This window comes from Heliconius melpomene, chromosome 20 (genome assembly GCF_056956725.1).
Source record: "Heliconius melpomene rosina isolate 202511_hmr_F chromosome 20, ASM5695672v1, whole genome shotgun sequence".
In the NCBI taxonomy this organism is placed as follows: Eukaryota; Metazoa; Arthropoda; class Insecta; order Lepidoptera; family Nymphalidae; genus Heliconius; species Heliconius melpomene.
The window spans coordinates 6,278,267-6,301,077 of NC_140408.1; the positions used below are offsets into that span (position 1 = coordinate 6,278,267).

The window sequence follows — 22,811 nt, forward strand, 5'->3', positions numbered from 1 at the left end:
CATTTACATAGGCAAATTATCGCTATCTCTAAGCGTACACGCGAATGACGCATCTATTCCCTCTAACTACGACGCAGTGCAGTGCCTCACGAAAGAGACGGCGATAGCCAATAGTCGGCCTGGCTTGCTGGATGACATGATAAATCCGTAATCTGTGGTGTATTCTGTATTGGCAACAGTATATTTTTGCGTTGCTCACGTTGAATATTGAGACTTGAGAGTAGTACCTACTCTATTACTTCGTTGTACAGTTTGTCCTTTTGTTTGTGGTGGTCTACTTGAATATGTAATTCTACAGTTTAAATATTTTACTTTCAACTTTCTAGTGTTATAGTAATGTAACTTATTTCCATAACTAACAACTATCTTAACATCCCGTGTCATATACTTATTTGATATCTAAATGCTCTCTGGTGTTTTAGTAAACTACGATTTCATATGAGTGTATCGTTTGAGATGTAATTTTAGATAGTATATTCGATGTTTGCTTTTACATTTTTCATATTAAGTGGCTAAAGTGATAGACTACAACTTGTATTCCAATATTTCAATAAAACTAGCGGCTAATCCGGATCCACAATCCACATTTACTCATTGTCATCGTTGTGTTGCTTTATGTTTTAACACATTCATACGGTTTTATCGTATTGGTGTATTTTTAGAACTCGACTGTGGTATTGAGCCTGATGTCTTTGTAAACATTATATGATTGTAAATACTTGCACTACATATATTATGACTAAATGAAATTCTAAAGTGAATTACTTAAATGATTAGTTCCACCTGAATGTGATGAATATAAATTTTGCCTATGAAGTGGAAAAATTTTAAGAAATATAATTTCTTATTCATGGTAAGTAAATATTTAAATTATATTTTAAGTAAATTTGTATAGAATAATGATATTATCAAATCAACCTGACGTTGTCTGGGTTAAAATTAGTCTATAGATTAAGTTTAGTCGTAAGTGAATCCGTATTACTAAATAAATCAATTAGAATATAGCTTCAAAATCAACAAAAAACATAACGCATATACATATATGCTTATTACACTATTTATTGATAACGATAAACGTATGTGATATCATAAAAGTGAGATTATTACTTCAAAACATTGATCCAGAGACTTGTTTTTTAAAAGGTCTTCAAAATATGAATAAAGAATAGTTTGAATTCTGCAACATTGTTCTTTCAGGGGAATCATAAGACAGGCTTTTATGTCTTTGGACAAATAACAATCGCCGACACTTTATTTCGTTATTCGATTTTCTTACCCCTATTTTTCTCAACCAATATACATATGTATGTAAGAATACTCTGGTCAAGTATAAATGGAAAGCCGACGGCAATACGCCGACTTTCGTTTGAATAGAGCAGGTGATACAAGTGTAACTTAGTAGTGAATTATGTGTAGTGGACGCATCTATATTTTATTAGACTACTTGTTACACGCAAATTCGTTTCCGTAAAATATATAACCCTTGTCATACAATTTCTAGTTATCACCTTTTGTAATTGATAATAAAAATACGACTCAAAATAATATCCCATATTATTGTATACTTGTGCTACGAGTAAGACGAGAAAATGTCCGTCACGTTAAACAACTTGCTATTTCTACTATGGTATATTTTATTGTAACACCAGTTATAGTAAATATTCCAGATATTTAGTTTTTGTACGAAGCCAAATATTTGTACCAAAGCAGGAAAATGTAAATAAATTAATTATTTAATATAATTATTAAGTAAGTGGGCATCGAAGCCATAATTATTCCGTTTACAGACAGACCATTGTGCCACGAACAAATAGAAATGATTGAAAATACTCATTTTTTATATCACGATGTTGATTTGCTAACGTTACATTTGCTAAGAATTGTTACAATATGCAAGTTTTCAAAATAGTTTTTTAGCACCATATGCCCCGTCTAAACCTTATAATACAATAAAAAAAACAACAAAAGTCAATAGTGTCAAAGATGTGCGTGTACAAACAGAAAAATTGACAAGCAACCTGTAAAAAAATAAAATTATACATTAATTTTATTTTTTATCTGTCCACTTCATTGTTCGCAACTTCGTTTACGTATTAAACTTAAACATGTCAGCTTTAGGCACCCGGTAGTTTCAGTCATCCGTTGTCCATTACCGCTCAGTTTGAAGAGTAATAGATTGAAAAATATTATTTCGTGCAATCAGTCTCGCGAGTGTGAATCGCGTTCTTTATCTATATCTTTTTTTAATGTAAACGGCCTTGCAAATCAGATGGAGCCGGTCCATGAAATCATTAAAGGGCACCAGTTCGCAAATTATAATACCATTCGAAAGGACAGAGAAGGAGAAGCGTACCTACGTGAAGGACGTAATCTCATTTTCGTTAGGACGCTCGCTCCATTCCGTCTCGTATATCATAGGAGAATCAGTCGATGAATGGTAAAAAGGTGTCGACGGGCTATAAGAAAGACGATTCGCTATCTCGAAGGATCTCCGAAATGAGATAAGGCGTAAAAATAAAGTTCGAAAAACCAAAAATACCTAACTAACTCCCGGTAACAGTAGTAGGTAAGCTCTGGAGTCTGAGTCTGGAGTTTAGTCATAGTTGTATTTGGAATACAACTATGACTAAAAATTATTAGAGAAGTATATTTTGTATTTTATTTTGTTACATCAATTAATACATTGCTCTACATTAATATTAAACAGCTTTTAATATCTTAAGTCCAATTGAATGTCGATGTATGCCTTTTCATTGCATAGTTTATATGGCATGTATTTATTATGAAAATAAGCGGAACATTAGATTAATATGTCGCAACTTCGTTTTTATTAAATCTGTTCGTAGACTAGTAGAATTCTTTGTAAGAAAGTACAAAATAGGACTAGAAACAATTAATAGAATTTATATTTTATACATATTTTGAAACAAGAGCAATTCTATCTTGCTGTTTATGGACTATAAGAAAACAAAAGTAGTCAAGTGCGAGTCGGTCTGGTTCACCGAAGGCTCCTACTAATTTGTAATTGTTTTTCCTTACGCGGCGAAATTAATACAAAATGCAGCAAAAACGGTGCATAAACGCTCGTACTTTTTGATTGCTTTAATGAAGAAATAATTTAAAACATTTTTTTTTGCTTCAAGGGATCGTAGGCATGGCATATTTGATATTAATTTCTGCTTGAGACCTCCACGCCATCTTGAGATAAACGGTCTTGACACACGGACAAGAAAGTGATGATGAGGGTTCTTTTTTTTCTTTTGAGGTGTGGAACCCTAACAATACGCCTTAAATAAATAAAATATTTGATACATATATTTCGGCAAAATAATTGTGTTTGTCTAATAACATAAAGCGAGTAATAAAATTAGGCGCACGTAGGTTGGGTTCTTGAACTCTCAACTCTTTTTTTTTGATCTGAATTATGTTTTTGGTTTTTGTTGTATGTAATGTAATATAGAGTCAGTATGCTGGCGGGGCGACGTAGAGTGGTCGATTTTTATTATCTTATAGGGTGGGTGTGGTTGGGAGTGGCAGGTCAAACATCAACTTATGGAGATCGATATTAAAGCATTGCGTTATTCAAATGTTCTAAACAGTGGAATAATAATTACCTGCTAATAATTATAAATAAATATAATAATAATGTGAATCTGTTCAAAAACATTACAATGAACGTACAGACTCACGTCATTTACATGAAATATAGTCCTAGTATTTTAACTTTTTCTTTTTTGAATAAACAATTTAGGCTTCTTTAAAAGAACTTTTTTTTTTGAGTTAAAATTTAGCATTTTTTTATCATAACTCCTATATAAACTGTGCCGTCTTAGGAAATGTCCTAGGTTCACACATTTGGCTCCCAGAAGTGGTATCAAACATATTATCTGGTGGTAAAGACGGAATTGACTATGAAATGTATAAATAAAATATTTCATTTTTATATTTCGCTCGAGTGAGAATCGAACCCACAACCTGTCGCGTTTACAGTTGCACTCCACTTTTTTACTTGATTATTAATTATTATGAATGCCAATTAGGGACTTACTAGTACACCATAGTCCATAACAGGCCTAATTTCTGAAGTAGCCATCATTTATTCGATTTGTATTATAATTGAAGCTTACGTTTGTTTGAGGATCAAGACAATTTGTGAAAAATCATGTTATCGTTTATTTGATGACGTTTTTACAAAGGCACCAATCAATACGTCATATACCTAATATATTGTAAATCCAGAATTAGTATGGGAAAACCTGAGTGAACGATAAAACAAAAATGTAATAATATATTTAAGTTAACTTTGATAATGTACTAAATTCTAAGCAATCAGGACGCTGATTCAGTAGTTTCGTATGAGCTATTAATAACTTAGTAAATATATTATATGAATAAATACGCGTGTATCAAAGTCGAGGTTACAAATTTTGTCTAGTAGCTATTTATTATAACAAATATGAGCGTGAGTTATTGGAATGTTATACTACATAAGTTGTTATAAACATACCGCTTTAAATACATAAATATTGTTATAATAATGTTTTATTCACGCTGTATCCCGCACATAGCAGGGTAGATAGAGGGAACCTAGGAACTTAAAGCTAAAACACTTTTCCCATAAGACACTTTTGTTTTGCCACTTTTCACCGAATTCTGGAGGCGTGTGTGTTGAGTGGCGGAACTCAACGCTGCGCTTTGCCACACTACCAGAGCGAGGAAATTGAAAATATTTAATATAATAAGCTCCCCTGCCGCTGCCACAAGTCTTCTATTAAGTACCTTTTAATTGGTGCCTTAAAATCATTGAATATGAAAATTACTATAATTTGGTTGATATTATATGCACTATTTTTCTTCCTCTGCTGCAAAAAATTGTATAATGGTGTTTAGGTAAGACATAATTTTTATTTTCTATACTTTTTATTTAACGAGTGCGGTGAAAGTTTTATCAATAGAGATATACCTAAATAGAAAACACACTTCCAGATATCACGCCCCGTGCCCATCTGTCTTAGCTTGTTTTAATTTATATTTTATGATCATAGACATCAGATTTCTTTTAAAATTTTACGGTCACTTTATTGAATTTATTTTTTTATTATTATTAACTATGAGATAAATTGTATTTGGATTTTGTATAGTATTATGTTTAATTTATATAAAATATATGAATTGTATTATGGGTTTTTACATCAATTTTGTTGTTCTATTCGTAAAGGTTATTTGGTATATGTTGATAATATGAGATGAGTAAAATAAAAAGTTAAGCGAAAATTGAAATATGAATTCTAAAGAAGTTTTGTTATAAATAAATAACATCTAACAAGAGACACATCATCACAATATGAAATCTTTTAGTTTAAGTAAATATTTTCAATTCCTTAAAAAAAAGAATCTCGCCACATTACCTTTTTATTAATGTCTAAATATAGCTCCATAGCGTTATCGCTGACGTTATCTCAAGGCGAGATCGCAGTTGCTGCTGGCCTGTATCGGAGTATCCGTCTGATACCCACAACTCTGCCATCACAAATCTACGACCCTAGTTAATAAACAACAAACAAAACATTATAATAAATTTAATACAATAAATTATCTATTCTAAAACAATATAAATAAAATAAATGGCTTCTGGGAAATTTTACGTTTGCATTTAGTTTACATATACTATATAAAATAGTAACAAGTAGTAGTGTATGTGTGGAACTCTAGAGCAAGTAAATTTTACTTGTGGACGATGTTTCTACTTATAGAAATCTAGTCTATCCAGTCCCATTTGCAACTGGAAGAAATATTAAGTATAACGTTAAAAGATTTTGTATTTCACGTTTCTTATACGTTCATGCAAGTGACGCTCGTTTCCATGAAACTGGCTTTACACAGTCATATTGTCAAAATAACATCACGTCAATTGGTTTAATCGGCCGCCGGCTGTGAGCCAATTACTTAGTTGACAGCAGGGAAGTAATTCCTACATTTGAGAACGGAATACGTGCCACGGGAAGTCTTCCTACTAACATACAAAAATAGATGTTTCTTGTATTTTTTCATTTGACTTTTTTTTATGTTATAAGTACTTATATGTAATTATTAGCAATCTCTCTCTCTCTCTCTCTTTTTGATAGCAACGGTGAAAATATTTCTATTGCAATATATTGATATGTTGCATTTGTAGCGGACTTTACTAATAGATAAATAATAATAAAATAACTGTGCCAGATAAACGTTTGTGCTTATGCAAAAAAGAGCCACGTCGCACAGTGCCGTAAAATGTACGTCGCGTGGAAAATTTACCTTTTAAGGAGTGCCCTTCATTGGATTTTATTATTTTATTTTTTATTATAGATATGGCTTGAGGGGTTAATGCTCAATTACATCTAGATTATAATAAAAATCAAAATAATAAAATCCAATGAGGGGCACTCCTTAAAGGGTAAATTTTCCACGCAACGTACATTTTACAGCACTTTGCGTCGTTTTTTGTTTAGGATTATGAATTCAAAATTTCATTCGTTGTTTACATTTAATACGACTGTGCGTCGCAAACGAGGGTAATATGTTTATGTATGTATATATGTGTGTCCCTATAGCATTGTAGAGACCAAACGCCTTAGCCAATTTTAATATTTTTTACATCAATCGATTTCTCTTAACCTTGCGAATGTCACTAAACACATGGCAGTAGGTAATCAAGATTCACTATAGCGACAACCAGTCACTATATTGTCAAAATGAAAAAATAACCCTTCCTTAGCGGAAATGATAGTCGAAGAATTACGTCAATAACTACTACTCTCTTCTACTGCTACTCACTTGTAATAGTAACAGTAACTCAACTATTTTGTGGATTATGAAAGAGGGTACAAATCCCCACTCCCTCAAGGAAATAATAAGATGTTATAGCCAAAGATATTTTCCATTAATTAACTTATCATACGAAATAAAAAAAATATAATATTCAATTGGCTTCTTTTTGCATAAATATAGATAAATGACATTATATAAACATAATATTAATTATGATATTCTCTCATGTTATGAATACATATGCATATTATTTTTATTTATTGGTTATATCTTTGTAACTCATGTGTGCCAGCACGTAGAACTATTTTGTTAGACTCAATGTTTACAATTTGATACTAATATTTCCTTATAAACGACACAAAGATAAATTAATTAACAACAATGTTAAATTAAATTTATCATAAGGTTTTGTTATCAATAGGCATTTGAATGCCCTGTGCTTGGTTTTTTAAACGTTTAAGGTTTTTTTCTTGTGGGGAAGTGGCAAAAGGATGTGACTATAAACGCAATAATTTTGAGCTCTATTTTGATTTCCATTTTTTCGCTCTGCTTCGAAAATTGAGTGGAAAGTGGGGAATGGAGTGACAACACCAGGCTCCCTCTGCCTATCATGCTATATGCGGGATATAGCGTTAAGCTAAACTTTATTAATAGATAATTTGTTCCTCAAATAGATAAATATTATTTTATATCCACATATCCCTTTATCGTTTCATAATATATATTCCAAGTTTTTTTCTCTGTTTAGTAGTACATTTTTAACTTAATTTCCAGGTGCTAGAACTGCGGTGAAGGCGACGGCATGTGGCACGGCGCGCGGGTGCTATTGCTCGCGGCGCTGGGGCTACTGGCCGGGCCTTCGGTTGCCGCACCCGCTAAGAAGTTCAACATTACCATTGGTTACCTTCCCTCAATTAAAGGGGAACTTAGAGATAGACAGGGGCTGGCAATCTCTGGGGCCCTGTCTCTGGCACTTGATGAGGTGAGAAATAATCTTATTGTATCTTAATTTTTATACCTCTTTCATATTCTAAACGAAATATTTATTTAAATTTATTTTATTTTTTCATTATATAAATTTATATTTCTTCACTTTGGTGTATCGTGTCCGCCACTTAACATGCAGTGCCTCCAGAATCACATACAGATCTCCAGGTACAGCGTGAAGCTGATTCCATATTCTACATCGAAAATAATTTGATATCCTATTGGATATTAGCCTACATTGTATTGTGTAATATGATCCGCTTAAAATAATATGTACTTGTACGTATGTATAAACTAAATGTCCCTTCAAACATTGACATTCCAATTCTAGACATCAAATATTTACTGTTTTACGTGCACGCACCGGACTGTGTTGATATCCTACTTTTCTAGTTATTTGCACGTGACTTTTCATTAGGCAGCGTTATGTTGTTAGTAAATATTATTAGGTACTTGTTACCTTTTAATTATGACCTAAATTATATATAGATTTAACAGTCCTTTCCAAGTCTTTGTAGGTAATTAATAAGATATTTATTGAAATCTCTTGTATCAAACGACTCCATCTATATTATATTAAAGATATACAATATATCAATTTCTATATGTATTGTTTTTGCTTATTACAGATTAACAATCGTACAGACTTATTGCCTGATGTGCATCTGTCGCTAGAGTGGAGCGACACAAAATGTGATACAGTGATCGCCACCCGACTGCTCACTGACATGAGCTGTTCGGGTGTGGTGGCCTTCTTCGGGCCCGAGGGACGCTGTCACACTGAAGCCATCATAGCTCAGTCCAGGAATCTACCTATGATCTCCTATGTAAGTTTACTTTATTTTGTAGTATAAAGTCAATGAATGAACTGTTCATTATTACTTAAATTTTTTTTTTTTCAGAAATGTTCCGATTACCAAACATCAACGTTGTCAAATTTCGCAAGATTGGAGCCGCCCGACACTCAGGTAAAGCGTGGTTTATTTCTCTTTAACTTTATACAAATTCTGTTCATGATCTTTGAAAATTCGAAATTTTATAGACTTACATATTCCTGTGTTTTTAATTGTGAGATTGTACTTAATGAATCAAGTTTTCAATACATTATCTTCTAAATCAAATATATTGGAGTGTATGTGAATGATCTACAGTATAACATATAAATAAAAAAAGTATTATATATACATATATTTTAATATTTAAAAATACATTTAATTATATAATACTATTTAAAACTGGCAATGATTATATTTCAGGCAACAAAATCTGTAATATCACTCTTACGGTACTACAGATGGAATAAATTTTCAATACTTTACGAGGAGTCGTGGGTGACGGTGGCTCTCACTCTCGAGAACCACGCGAAAATGAATAACATGACGGTGAACCACCAACGTCCGGTCATTGACAGCTTCAAATGTTGCGAAGAGAAGATGACCTGCTGCGCCCCTGGCTTCTGGTATCAGTTCATACAGGAGACTAAGAATAGAACACGAAGTAGGAAAATATTTCTCTTTGTATATAACGTTTAGATTTTCGTTTATTTTTTCAATCCAGATCTATTGAAATAGAAAGAGACAAGACACAATGATGTTTTATATGAGTATATATATTGATAAGGCCATCTCCGGCCGGCCTTCCACCAAATATTACCCGAATGTTCCCTAAGCACCTAAGAAGTTTTTTTTATTTTTTCAGTTTATGTGTTTTTGGGTTCAACGTCTGGATTAATAGACATGATGTCTGCAATGGAGTCTTTGCAATTGTTTGTGAAAGGCGAGTACATGGTGATATTCGTCGACATGATGACCTACTCACCTAAAGAATCTTTGACATATTTAATAAGTAAGTAAATATCGTCACAAAATATCTTAATACAGTTAAATATTAATTGAAGATAGTATAATATATATTAGACTAACAAAAATGTTAGGTAAATAACACATTCTCTCTAACATAAAAAAATAAACATCAGTATTACCTGAAATAATATTTTTTTGTCTTTAAGAAATGGAAATATATATTTTTTATAAATATTTCATTTCCTCGAGTGAAATTTGAACCCACAACCAGTCGGCTTACAGTCGCATTTTATGCTACGACTGACCCTTAATTTAATGTAATAATGTAAATAAATTCATAATTAAAAAAAAAACAAAAAATAAATAATATTATTTTTATTTATAACACAGAAACGGAGGATCGCGCGTCCAAACTGGTGTGTCCGCGCACAACAGAGTTCCGCAAGCGCGCACAGTCGCTGCTAGTTGTGGTGTCGTCGGAGCCGGAGGGTAGTTATGAGTACTTTACAAGTCGAGTGCGCGACTACAACAGTATGGAGCCTTTCAAGTTCCCTTTGCCAGCTGTCTTTGAAAAGAAGTTTAATAAGGTATTAATATTAGTTTTGCTTACAATGTCTATATTGTGTTTAATGGAATAATAAAACAGAACTTTCGATTATAAATGTGAAGGTTGTGGGTTCGATGCCCATTTGGAGGAATGAACTGTTGACAAGACAAAGCGCGGGGTCGAGTTCCGTTAACTCGAAATATCATCCTTCATCATCCTTCGCCTGAAATGTTGACGTATCTTAATAATTTTTTTTTTAGGTGTGCGTTTGAAATATTTTTCCCTAAATGCTGCTCCCGTAAAAGGAGCGCAGACGCTTCCATCCTGTATAAGTTTATCAAATTAGATAATGTACAACTGGTCAATCAATTCTATATTTAAATGCTATTTCTTAATAAGGTTGAAATTTCTTATATACATGAATAAATTAGTATATGTTTTCAGTTATTACACCTTTAACATTAGTATTATAATATTATGATCTCACCAACAACTATTCAGATATTCAACAGTTAGATATTATCTATTGAATGTTTCAGTTTGTTTCCATCTACGCCGCATATCTGTACGACTCTGTGAAGCTTTACGCGACCGCACTCCACACTCTTATTAGAGAAGAAACTGTTCTTAAAAATGAAACTTTGACTTATCAAAAGCTAATGAGTGTAGCGACGAACGGATCTCTTATTGTGTCGAAAATGATACGCATCACTCCATTCAGAAGTAAGTTTTTTTATTTAATATACTTTCTCACTTAAATGTTTGCTTTCTAGACAAAGAGCGCTGTTGCATTCCGCCACGCCACGCAATGCTTGGACCGTATTTGTCATGATAGTGTCACAAGGTTCTCCCCAACTACAATGCTATATGCTCAATAAACCGCGACGTTAAAAATCCTTTTCAGATAAAATTCTCATTTTGAGTTTAAAAAATATTTCTTATTAATTGCTTATTTATTATCTCTTACAGCATACAATTAAACTATTATTAGTTTTAGTAATATATATTTTTATATAAAAATAGTTTCTTAATGACATTGTATTTTAAAGGTGTATCGGGAATGTCAATCCGTTTGGACGAACGCGCGGACTCTGAGGGTAATTTCTCAGTGCTGGCATTCAAACCGACTAACTTCACCGACGACGACAACAACTGCACGCATAGTATGATACCCGTGGGGCACTTCCAGCAAAGCGCACGCGAATTTCCCGTGAGTAGAGAATGTGAACTAAAGTATGCTGTTTATATAGTATTGCTATTTTATATAGTAGAGAATATAAATAACTTCTAATAATACATATATACTCATAATTTTTAAAGACGTTTTTTTGTCTTTCCTGATAATTTGCTGAATAGGCTGTTAGCAGGTTTACACTCTAAGCTGATGATATATTACGTAATACTACTTTTTGATAAAATTCATAGATTGTGGGTTCGATTCCCATTCGGGGGAATGAAATGTTTAATATTTCCATTTTTTCGCTCTGGTGACAAGTTCTGCCGTTCAACACGCAATGCCTCCAGAAAGTGGGAAAAGGAGGTCTTAATAGAAATGGAGCTAAAAAATTTTACACTAGGTTTCTGTCCTACCTAAAAAATGTACATAAATTTAAGTTTAAGTTAAATTTTAATATTTTTCTATGTTCTGTTATTACAGGAGTATAAGCTTAACTCAAAATTGCCTATCGATTGGCCAGACTCAGTTAAACCGGAAGCTGAGCCATCTTGCGGGTTCCTCAACGAGAAGTGTCCAAAGGACGATTCGCAAATAACATCACTTGTAGTGGCTGGGACACTAGCTGTGACACTGTTCTGTGCTCTCGTCGTTACTATCAGTATATATAGGAAATGGAAGATAGAGCAGGAGATAGAGGGCCTGCTGTGGAAGATAGACCCTCATGAGATAGGTGGATATTTGAATAGTGGACTCGTTTGGTCGCCTAGTAAGGTAATTTTTATTAGGTATTTTTAAATTGCCTATTATATTATAATACAACTGGTAACAAGTTAAGTTCCGCCATGCGACAATTAATTTCTCGAAAATTGATTGGAAAATGGGAAACCGAGTGGCCTTAATACTAAGTTTCTTCTGCTTAACTTGCTGTACGGGGGATATGCCGTGAAGCTAAAAATAATATTTATTATATTACAATATTTTTCATAATTTATTAACGAGATTCGAATGTCAAAGCTTAATACCGCACTCTGTACCAGAGCTAGGAAATCAAAATGGTTTGTTTGCGTTAGCTATAAAAATAAATATTTACAAGAAAATATCGATAAATTGTATTTTTAATGTTCACAGTTAAGCTTAGCAAGTGGTATGTCGTATGAGAGCAAATGTTGCACGCAAATATTTACATCGACAGCCCAATACAAAGGAAATGTTGTACGCATTAAGGAGTTGAAGTTCAGCAAAAAGAAAGTAAGCAACAAATATTGTCTATACTATCTACTACTACTAACATACAATGTTAGTGATTGATAAAGTTATTTTTATTTCTATTATATAGTTAAATTTGTGAATATCATGATGGTTTTCTTTAGCGGAACCAATGAACAATGGCCCATTTGTGTAAAGAATATTCCGATTTCAAATTTCTCTTATTAATTTTATTTTTTGATCGAAAGAACATGCTTTCATATTTATTGCGGTCGTTGCTCAGCGGCACAGAGTCCTGCTGTAAACATGATAGTCCAAAGGCATTAATTTCTTACGACACCTACTCTCATACACTGGGATACAGCGTGAAATTTAAAAAATATATTTATGTGAAATACTCTTTTGTATGGTCCAGGATATACCACGTGACGTGATGAAAGAGATGCGCCTTCTTCGCGAGCTGCGTCACGACAACCTCAATTCCTTCATAGGCGCAGTAGTAGAGCCTTTACGAGTTTTACTGCTAACCGACTACTGTGCCAAAGGGAGTTTGTATGTAAGTATCCATGATGTACTGCCTTAACCCCCTTTTTTTGAATTTTGGGGAACTTCTTTATGTTACATTTATTTACAGACACTTTTGTTGTTTTATAACGTTTAACTCACTACTTTGAATTAATGCTGTTTGTATTCATTCATCTTTAGTACATATGCATTTAATGTAATTACCGCTTTAATGTCTGTCACACGAATCAATTCAATTCAGTTCAGTTGAGCGTGCCAGTTGATCACTAATCGCCAATGTCACGTTGTAATCACGAATTAATTATTTTTAACGTCACTGTCACCAAATAACCATTATTTATATTAAATGACCTTCTAAAACCAAAAAAGAGTTGTTTATTTTGTATTATCATTGCAGGATATTATTGAAAATGAAGATATAAAGTTGGACAAAATGTTTATATCATCACTGGTGCATGATCTCATTAAGGTAATATAATATTTAGATATTTAATTTTAATAATTTTGAATTTGACGTTATGATTAGAATAGATGTAAATTTTTTTTCATCTATTTTTTCTTTTTTTACGTTTATTTCAAAATCACAAAAATTCAGCTGTTGCCATCCTTAAAAATAGATGAATTTTAGAATTTGAAATATCTTTTGCAAATTATTAATGATTACTTTCCGTTATTACAATTCACGTAATGTTACAAGTTAAATAAAGAAATAAGTTAAATATACAACCAAATTTTGAACATTATCATGGCAGGGGCACAAGTGTGTGACTGGAAAGGCGACTGATTGTGGGTTCGATCCCCACCCGACGAAATAAAATATTTATTTAAATTTATATTTTAATATCGCTCTTGTGTCGAGGCAAGGCGCGGCATTGAGTTCCGCCACTCAACACGCAATACCTCCAGAATTTGGCGGAAAATAGGGCAGGGAATATCTTAGCACTAGGCTCCCTCTGACTACCCTGCTGTATGCGGGGTACAGCGTAAAACTGATTTTATAAAATTTTTTATGAACTTGTTTTCGAAGATTGTGTTGTATTTAATGCAAAATGTGAGCTGAATTTTCACAAACTAAATGTGTTGTGAGTAATACGCGATACATATAATATGACCTGTAATTTTTATCTTTAGAATTTCGTACCTTCTTTGTTCAGACAATGCTTACAAAACATGACGTAAAGTTATTTATAACTCATCTTTTGTTTTCCTGTTACACTCCAATGATTTACGTAGCTATGTAGTTGAATGTGCATACAATCTATTCTTAGGACTTGTTTGAAGTTAAAATATAACCGCCATTTCGACGTAACCGTTAAATATCAAGTTATTTACATTTAATATATAGTTTCAAAGGAGGACATAATAACGTGCGTTTTCTTTTCAGGGTATGATTTTTATTCACTCTTCTCCATTGATATATCACGGAAATCTCAAATCCTCGAATTGTGTAGTGACGTCTAGGTGGATGCTACAGGTAAGAAGTTGCCTATGTTAATATTTTTGTAATACTTATGATAATAAATAGGAATGTTATGGCTCTATATATGATATTTTCCGAAATTAGTGGATAATCTGATTTTTTTTATTATACTTTATTTGTACACCACTTATAGAAAATACTTATAAAAAAAGAAAATAAATAATAATTATACCCCTAATCGAAACCAAAATAATATTCCTCTTATATCTATATCCACATCTAGATCCAAAATATTACATCTGTAACGTCCTTGATGATAAATTTGAAATATAGTTTGTTTTTTGTTAGATAACTGATTTTGGCTTACATGAATTGAAAAGCTGTGCGGAAAACGACTTTATTGGTGAACATCAATATTACAGAGGTATAGTAATTTTATTATTAAATATATTTTTTAATCTTCAGATTTAAATATTTAATACCTATATTTAATAATTTTAAGGCTTGCTATGGAAATCACCTGAACTGTTGAGACAATTGGACGATCCTAACTGTACGGTGGGAGGCACGCAGAAGGGCGACGTGTATGCTTTTGGAATTATTCTTTACGAAATAATTGCACGACGAGGCCCCTTTGGTGCCACTTCTTTGGAACCTAAAGGTAAAAACAAAAAAGTTTTTTCTCACTACAACTAAAAACTCATTCCCCTAAGTGGGAATCGAACCTACTCAACTCAACTCACTATAACAAGTCGACATCCAAACTCACAACCAGCCGCTGTGTCGCTGCGCCAGAATAGCCTCCTTTTTAATAAAATTAAGTTTCCGTTCGCCAACTTCTACTTATTTTATATAGACATTGCGTGTCTTTTTATCACAGCGAGGAAAAGAATAGAATTGATTCTCCCAAATACCAATTGAACTCATAACCGTCGCGTTTAATGTCAAATAATAGCTTAATTTACTTTGAACAAAATCCAAACACATACACTTATATACACAGAGATAGTGGAGCGCGTGAAGCGGGGCGAGGAGGCGTTCCGGCCGGACACGCGTGCGCTCGACGCCGACGAGTTCATACTGGACGTGATGCGTGACTGCTGGGCCGAGGAGCCCGCCGCACGCCCCGACTTCCCCGGTGTGCGGACACGCCTCAAGAAGATAAAGTCCGGCAAGTGAGTATGCAGTAAAATTCGGAACACAGTCGGAAAAAGATCCAGATGTCGCTCACCTACCAGATATTTATCCCACCAAGACCACAATCTTCAGCCATGAGAGACCGTCCATAGTAGGAGAGACCTTGTTTAAAAAAAAATCCTGGCTCTGCTTTTATAATCACTTTCACAAATGCAAAACTCAGCCTAATTTAAAAAAAGTTCTTAACTTTTTGTAATTAAGTAAATCAAACGAATCTAAATTATCGTATGTTGTCTGCTAAGTGCAGTACCAACGATATATATTTTTTAAATTGATCATCCTTTTTTTTCAGCTCAAAAAACATTATGGATCAGATGATGGACATGATGGAAAAGTATGCTAATAATTTAGAAGAACTAGTCAACGAGAGAACGAGGCTTTTGATAGAAGAGAAACAGAAAACAGAAGATTTGCTGCATAGAATGCTACCAAAGTAAGTGTCCATTTTGTACAAACCATTTAAATGTTTCTGCGATATAATGAAGTATTTAAATACTACATAAGATTTTTATCTTTCTGTCTATTTAAAGAAAATATTCGTGATTTCTATCTAACCCCCTTCTTTCAACCTCGTTATGTAGTACTTAAATACTACCTTTGTAATTATTTAATTTTAAATATATCAATGTCACCTTTTTAACATATCAATGTGGCTTTATTAATTATTCTGTATGTTTTCAATGTTCAGTCTTTAACTCCTGATGCACCTCTTTAACATATATTACATTTGACTTATTCCCATGTGGGTTACCCATTTAAAACCAGAATTTTGTAAAAATAGCAGTCTTACTATAGTAACTGTATATCGAAGATTTAATCAAGATATTGTCGACGTTAAATGTAAATAATTATATGTTTACTTGAATATTATAGTCAATAATTTCGAGAACTTTTTTTTATAGTAAAATATATTTAATTAAATGGAGTGTGCATGTTAGAGCTGGATTTAGTGTTAAGACATGGCGATGTTATCAGCTATTCGTTACTAATAAAGGTATGTAATGTAACTAATGTACTGTATTAATGTTATCTCCGGTACCAAGACGCAAATACAACAAGCCCGCACGCGGCCCCGCGACCGCGCACTGGTTTACATTCAGTCCAGTCACATGTTACTCTCATTTACATTATTTATATATGATTACGTCTCATTTTACATTCATTTACTCAACAATCACAAATAATGTGAAGACGCTTTGATGAATTTCATTATTATTCAGATTGAACGGTTATTTCTTATGATTATCATGTTTAAGTTATTTATTATTTTCTTTTTAAATGAGGACTATGATTCTATATTATTATAAAACACTGTCTGCCATATACACGATAGTTAGCCACTACATCACTAGCGGTCAAATTATTTCGTTTATTATTTATAGTTATATTTTTTCTTTTCTAATATAGATAGATATTTAGGCACAGATATTTATCAGAACATCTTTAAAAAATGAAAATTTATAATTTTTTTTATTCCACTAAATAATAAAAAAATATTGTAGTAGCACACTCGTTTAGAGATACAAATTATCCCACCCTAGCGCCATCGACGTGGACTCGATGTAAAGCAGTAGTACATGCACTCGTAGCGAAAGGAACAAAAAAAAAAACAATTGTATTTGTATTCACTTTGTTGTACTTGTGTTCTTTTCCAGATGTGGGGGTTGAATCCATTATAGAAATGTCGTGAAAATGTCTTGAGGTAATTAACTCTCTATTGGTGACTGTAGGCGCCGTTGTCTGCGACTCGGCACTCCTAACCGACGTAGTATAGAGCTTGCTTGGGTTCATGTGATGGTGACGCGCATTACGGTATTAGATCGGTGTTGGAGATTGCTTGTAGACTTTCTTTAGATACTCTGTAGATTTTCTGTAGACGTCCGGGACCCCTTGTAGACACCATTAACTCCGATGAAGCATGTTATTTTTTTTAATTATTTTCTTTCTGTATATGGTTTTTTCTTAATAGTGTTGCAATAATACTTATTTGATTTACTAATAATGTGTTTTCTTTTATTATAAGTGTTTTCCTATTTTGGAAAATTAAATATATTTTATGTATATTTGTACTATAATACATTTTAATACTTTAAATTACTTTTACAACAATAGCCCTTGCATCATTTTTTCATACTCATATTTTATCTAAAGTAGAGATTTCGCATGATACTTAGACTATAGACTAGATTAATAATTAAAATGTTATAGCTAAATGAGTCGAAAATGTAAACATAAAATTGTAAAGTAGGTACATCTAACTTATATTGTTATTATAAAAATATTTATATCTGAAATTAGTTCCCAATCCAATAAATATAAAATGCTGTAATTCATTCTATGTAGTGATAGTAAGACTTTCAGTAAAACATTATCTACATACAAAATTAAGTATTTGCGACGTTGTTGCAGGTCAGTGGCGCGGCGCCTCACCACGGGCGAGGGCGTCGAGCCCGAGTCCTTCGACTCCGTCACCATCTACTTCAGCGACATCGTGGGCTTCACCGCCATGTCCGCGGAGAGCACGCCGCTGCAGGTCGTCAATTTCCTCAACGATTTGTACACGGTGTTCGACAGGATCATACGAGGCTACGACGTGTATAAGGTGGAAACTATCGGCGATGCGTATATGGTGGTATGTGTTGAATAATCTTATATAAATTCATTGTAATAAGCGTATAAGAATTTTAACCTTTGATAAGAACATAGATACGAACATAATATGATGCGGGCTCGACATAAATTTTTTAAAGGTTTCAAAAAATATTTTTTCTACGCGGAATTTAAATTTTCTATGTGGAATAGCACTAAAACTTTTAAAACATGTTTCTATAATCTGCTTCAATAGAGTAAAAGTGATATTGGGTTTGTTATTTAATTTTAAAACCAGCGCCAGCCCTAACGTTAATTTGTTTGAATATGTAGAGCCATTATATTAAGAAATTTTTTAAATAAATATTACTAAATCTAAGTTACGTAGCTCTATGATACTTCTGTTAAAAAGTAACATCAACATTTAATTCAGGAGGCACTGCATGTTGAGTGATTGAAAAATTTAAATATTTTATTTCCTCCTATTAGTGTACAGCCACACGCTTTTGCCCCTACGCTACGATTACCTTTGATTTAGCAATTTTTATATTTGTGTTTTGTATAAAATGATAATAAAAATGTGTGATTCTTTTAAGGTATCTGGGCTACCTATAAGAAACAACGACCGACATGTGGGTGAAATTGCTTCCATGGCGTTGGAGCTGCTTAACGCTGTTAAGACACATAAGATATCTCACAGGCCAAATGAAATTTTAAAATTAAGGATAGGGATTCATACGGGTAAGTAAAATATATAGTTATAACTTTTTTGTTTCTTCTATTATTACCGCTATGTTTACGTGATAGAACGTAACGATAAACTGTTTGGATTTCATTATAGACTAACTTTGCATAATTTTTATTTGTCTAAATTTAAGTTTTTTTAGATACTTATAAAATTGAAGAAATTGAAATTGTTTGGAAAGTATAATATAATAAGTACCGTAAAATAAATAGAATAACTTGCGTCACTTTTAAAAATACAGCTTTATCCGTAACTTTCGCAAAAAATTTGTAATGAAAATTTTTGAAATAATCCAAATTTCCCGTCGTTATATTAATGAACAGGCGCCGTGGTAGCGGGCGTGGTGGGTCTGACGATGCCGCGCTACTGTCTGTTCGGGGACACCGTGAACACGGCGTCGCGCATGGAGAGCAGCGGGGAGCCGCTCCGCATACACATCTCGCCGAGCTGCAAGGCCGCGCTCGACACGCTGGGCGGCTACACGGTTGAGCCGCGCGGCACCATACCCATCAAGGGGAAGGGACAGGTATTGCTTCTTTATACGGTGTACGAAAGGGATGAGAATTTAATGACTGTATTATCGTTAACTATCCACTTTTTGAAACATTAAGAAATGTGGAAATGAAGGTACCTAATTTATTTATAATTAAAATCAAATGCTAACATGGCCTTTTAGTTAAATGGTGGCCTGTTAGATAAATGGTTAAGTTAATCTGTTCATACCAATATTATCTTTTAATATGATTATTTGATATGAATAAAAAATGATGAAATATACTTTAAGCTTTGTTATTAAACTGTGTTTAAGGAATAAATTTTCAACATTATTATTTTGTATCTCTTTAGGTGCAAACATATTGGCTCGTCGGCGCTACCGAGAAAGCTATACAAAAGAGGACGGTGGAAGGAGAAGAGCGACCGCTGTTCTGTCGCCCGCGTAGGAGTCCGCGTCTCACCGACTCCAGACATCCGTCTATCACAGGTATATACAAAGTAGAAGAGATAGGTATTTTATTATGCGTGGACTTGGCATTTTTGAGAGCATTTTGATATTATAGCATGATATAACTATATTTATAATTATTAAGTAATAATTTAACAGTTTATATTGTCAGCATGGTATTGATAAAAATACTTCAATGAAATATAAAATTTAAATGTACTCTCCTCATACCGAAAATTTATATATATAATAATATGGAAGAGTTGAGACTAGTGGTGTAAGACCGGAGTTTGTCCCACAGAGCTGAAGGGCGAGTGCCGCATCCGCCAGCGCCTGCATAGCGGCGCGTCGCTGCCCGCGCCCGCCTCGCCGCAAGTGCGCCGCGGCAACGTCTACAACAGGTCCGCATCCCGACAACCACTGATTTTTTATTTTGTTTGTTTTTAATAAATATTTTGCTATTTTGTAATAACTGTAAATGCTTAACTAACTTGCATGTTTTTTTATTCCACTAGATATTAAAGGAAATATCGTCGGCGTAACAGATAATAATAATCTCGTAACTCCAATTTTCGAAATAAAAGTCATTTGTCAACATGATTACGTAAACTATCTATTAAGTGGTGCAATGATAAATTAATTATGTTGTAAGCACGCTGGGCCGTACAATCGAGTACCTTTTTAAAGTATTCACGCCGCTTTTCAGGCATTTTTTATTGTCTACTGTATAAAACCTACTTTAGCATTTAGAAGGTCCTACACTGAAACCGATGATATATTATTGGAACGCATTATAACTCGTGACTATATTAATTTTTAAAAATGTATCGTGAGGTATGTTGTTATGTATACATGATTAATCTGCATTGCAGACGTGCGCTGAGCTCCATCGCGTCGTCGACAGCGTTCGAGGCGGCGTGTGGAGAGGCGTGCGGGGCGCCGTGCGGGGCGGCGTGCGGGGGCGGCGCGGTACTGCGGCCCGCGCGCTCGCTGGACGTGCTGGCGGCGTGCGGGCGCCTGCGCCGGCACCTCACCACGCGCTCGCTGGACGCGGACCACCCGGCCTTGGCCATCGCCACGGTGTCGTCCACGCTGTGCAATGGCGCGCCGGCCGAGGACGCGCGCGACGAGGACAGCCCGCTGCTCCGTAAGGCCAGCCTGAGCAATAAGCTGGAGCGACCCAAGCGCAAGGTGCCGGAATCGGACTACATTGAGTTCTACAAAAAGTGGCGCTCGCTGGAGAACGTAGCAGACGCGAAGGGTGCCAAGACGCCGCGCTTCGCCATCCGCTCGTGGCTGCTGGGCATCTTCGGCGGCGGCGCGCGCAGCACCTCTTCGTCGCTGCGCCGCGCGCCGCCCCTGCTGGATCGCGAGTCCGCCGTGTAACCGCTCCCCTCCCCCTTCCCCCTGTCTTATATGTATATGGAAACCCGTTGTAAATAATATGTGTAAGTAAAACGATGTTACCGTCAATTGTGAAATAAGAGTTTAATGTTATTAAATAATTTCTATTGAACATGGTTTCTTAATAATACTGACATAGATCACATTAACGCTAAGTATGGCTACGACGGCGAATTCTTCGCGTCTTATGGTAAACATAGAAAGTATAGTATATTATATTCTTTTTTCTTATCTTAAAAACATTTCTTAAATATATTATTTCAATATTAAAGTCTAGTTATTCTACGCACAAAATTGGGACCTTATATTTTAAATATAAAGATTATATATATAAACACAACAGATAAAAATATAACTTAGGAATCATTTGCTATGAACCACATTGAGCTGTGTTAAATTCGTCTATATAAATTTAATAGATAAAATATATGTATCATCAATCAGTTATAAATATCTACATGTAACATCGCTCAAATTCCAACATCACAAAAAAAGGTTTTAAAACATCCTATACGTCGATATAGGAGAAGTTAGCATAGTTTATAATAAGTATTTTACGATTCACATCACAAGGGTAATAAAACAGTTTTAAAAAATATAAAATTGAACGTAGTTGAACTTGAACTCGCGCCTTTAGGAAGTTTTCCAGGCGCTCTGACCACTAGGCCATGCATTCATGGATGAAATAACATCAAAATTGTTATAGGCTTATTCACTTACGTTGTTACATTTCTGTAGGCAGAATCTTATGGCTACGCAAGAAGGTTCATTTTGCCAAAAATAATTATTTGGCAGAGGCAGATGCTATGTTTTAAACATCTAAAACATTTTTTTTCCTTAGTTAAAACCATAAAAATAAATAAAATTTGCTTAGTTACTTTCAAAATATGAAAATTGGGTAATGAGAGAAGTTAAGCGAAGATACGTAGTGTACCTGTGTATACGGTATTGTGACTAGTGGGTTACGCATCAGCGAGAAGCGGAATGCCGGCGGTGTCGACGGTGTCGTTGTCGAGTGTCTCGTGCCCGTTGACGACGAGGCGGATGTCGCAGCGGGTCTCCGCCTGCTCTATGATGGGACAGGAGACACTGGTGTACTCGTGTCGGAGACTCGGCGTTTCTAGCAGCTCTGGCCTTTTGGTGGTAGCCGCCCGACCTTCGCCAACCACCTGTAATAGATATTTATGTTTATCTTTCAAAGTAAATAAAGTAATAAAAATTCAACACTTCAACACAAGAAGCTTTGTTAGGAAGCGAAACTGAATATGCACCTATAATTTTCAAAAAGGAAAGTACTCATCTTACCCAAATAGTTAAATCTTATAATGTAGTTTATTTAAATTTGAATGCTTAGTGTAATATAATAATATAATAATATATATATATCTTTTTTTAAATCCACGCTATTTGTCACCAAGAGAACGACTCTGTTTAAATGAATGAAATTAAATATTAGTTACTT

General features: G+C 34.1%; 2 protein-coding genes across 7 annotated transcripts in view; one reads left to right on the top strand and one right to left on the bottom strand.

Annotated features, from left to right (window-relative positions):
• Nucleotides 1-126: 126 nt before the first annotated feature.
• On the top strand, nucleotides 127-21,461 carry LOC146527757 (receptor-type guanylate cyclase Gyc76C-like). 4 transcript variants are annotated; one of them, XM_085204215.1, is made up of 25 exons: nucleotides 127-286; nucleotides 663-853; nucleotides 7,582-7,789; nucleotides 8,424-8,621; nucleotides 8,697-8,762; nucleotides 9,051-9,291; nucleotides 9,493-9,639; nucleotides 9,987-10,183; nucleotides 10,683-10,866; nucleotides 11,193-11,353; nucleotides 11,801-12,091; nucleotides 12,449-12,568; nucleotides 12,942-13,082; nucleotides 13,449-13,520; nucleotides 14,436-14,525; nucleotides 14,820-14,895; nucleotides 14,974-15,132; nucleotides 15,475-15,646; nucleotides 15,961-16,101; nucleotides 18,078-18,300; nucleotides 18,854-18,998; nucleotides 19,326-19,528; nucleotides 19,849-19,984; nucleotides 20,247-20,346; nucleotides 20,818-21,461. In XM_085204215.1, the coding sequence occupies exons 3-25, from the start codon at nucleotides 7,610-7,612 to the stop codon at nucleotides 21,329-21,331; spliced, it is 3,957 nt and encodes a 1,318-aa protein (XP_085060341.1). In that variant the 5' UTR covers nucleotides 127-286; nucleotides 663-853; nucleotides 7,582-7,609; the 3' UTR covers nucleotides 21,332-21,461. The 4 variants fall into 4 exon arrangements, with proteins under 4 accessions (XP_085060341.1, XP_085060345.1, XP_085060343.1 ...); XM_085204216.1 differs by having other exon boundaries at nucleotides 162-333; XM_085204219.1 differs by lacking the exon at nucleotides 20,247-20,346 and having other exon boundaries at nucleotides 20,818-20,960.
• LOC146527758 (guanylate cyclase 32E) overlaps nucleotides 21,415-22,811 on the bottom strand; it is a 34,489-nt gene continuing 33,092 nt past the window's right edge. For all 3 annotated transcript variants that reach the window (XM_085204220.1, XM_085204221.1, XM_085204222.1), the window contains one exon: nucleotides 21,415-22,518. In XM_085204220.1, coding sequence (XP_085060346.1) covers nucleotides 22,312-22,518 — 207 coding nt within the window. In that variant the 3' untranslated portion in view covers nucleotides 21,415-22,311. The remainder of the gene's footprint in view (nucleotides 22,519-22,811) is intronic.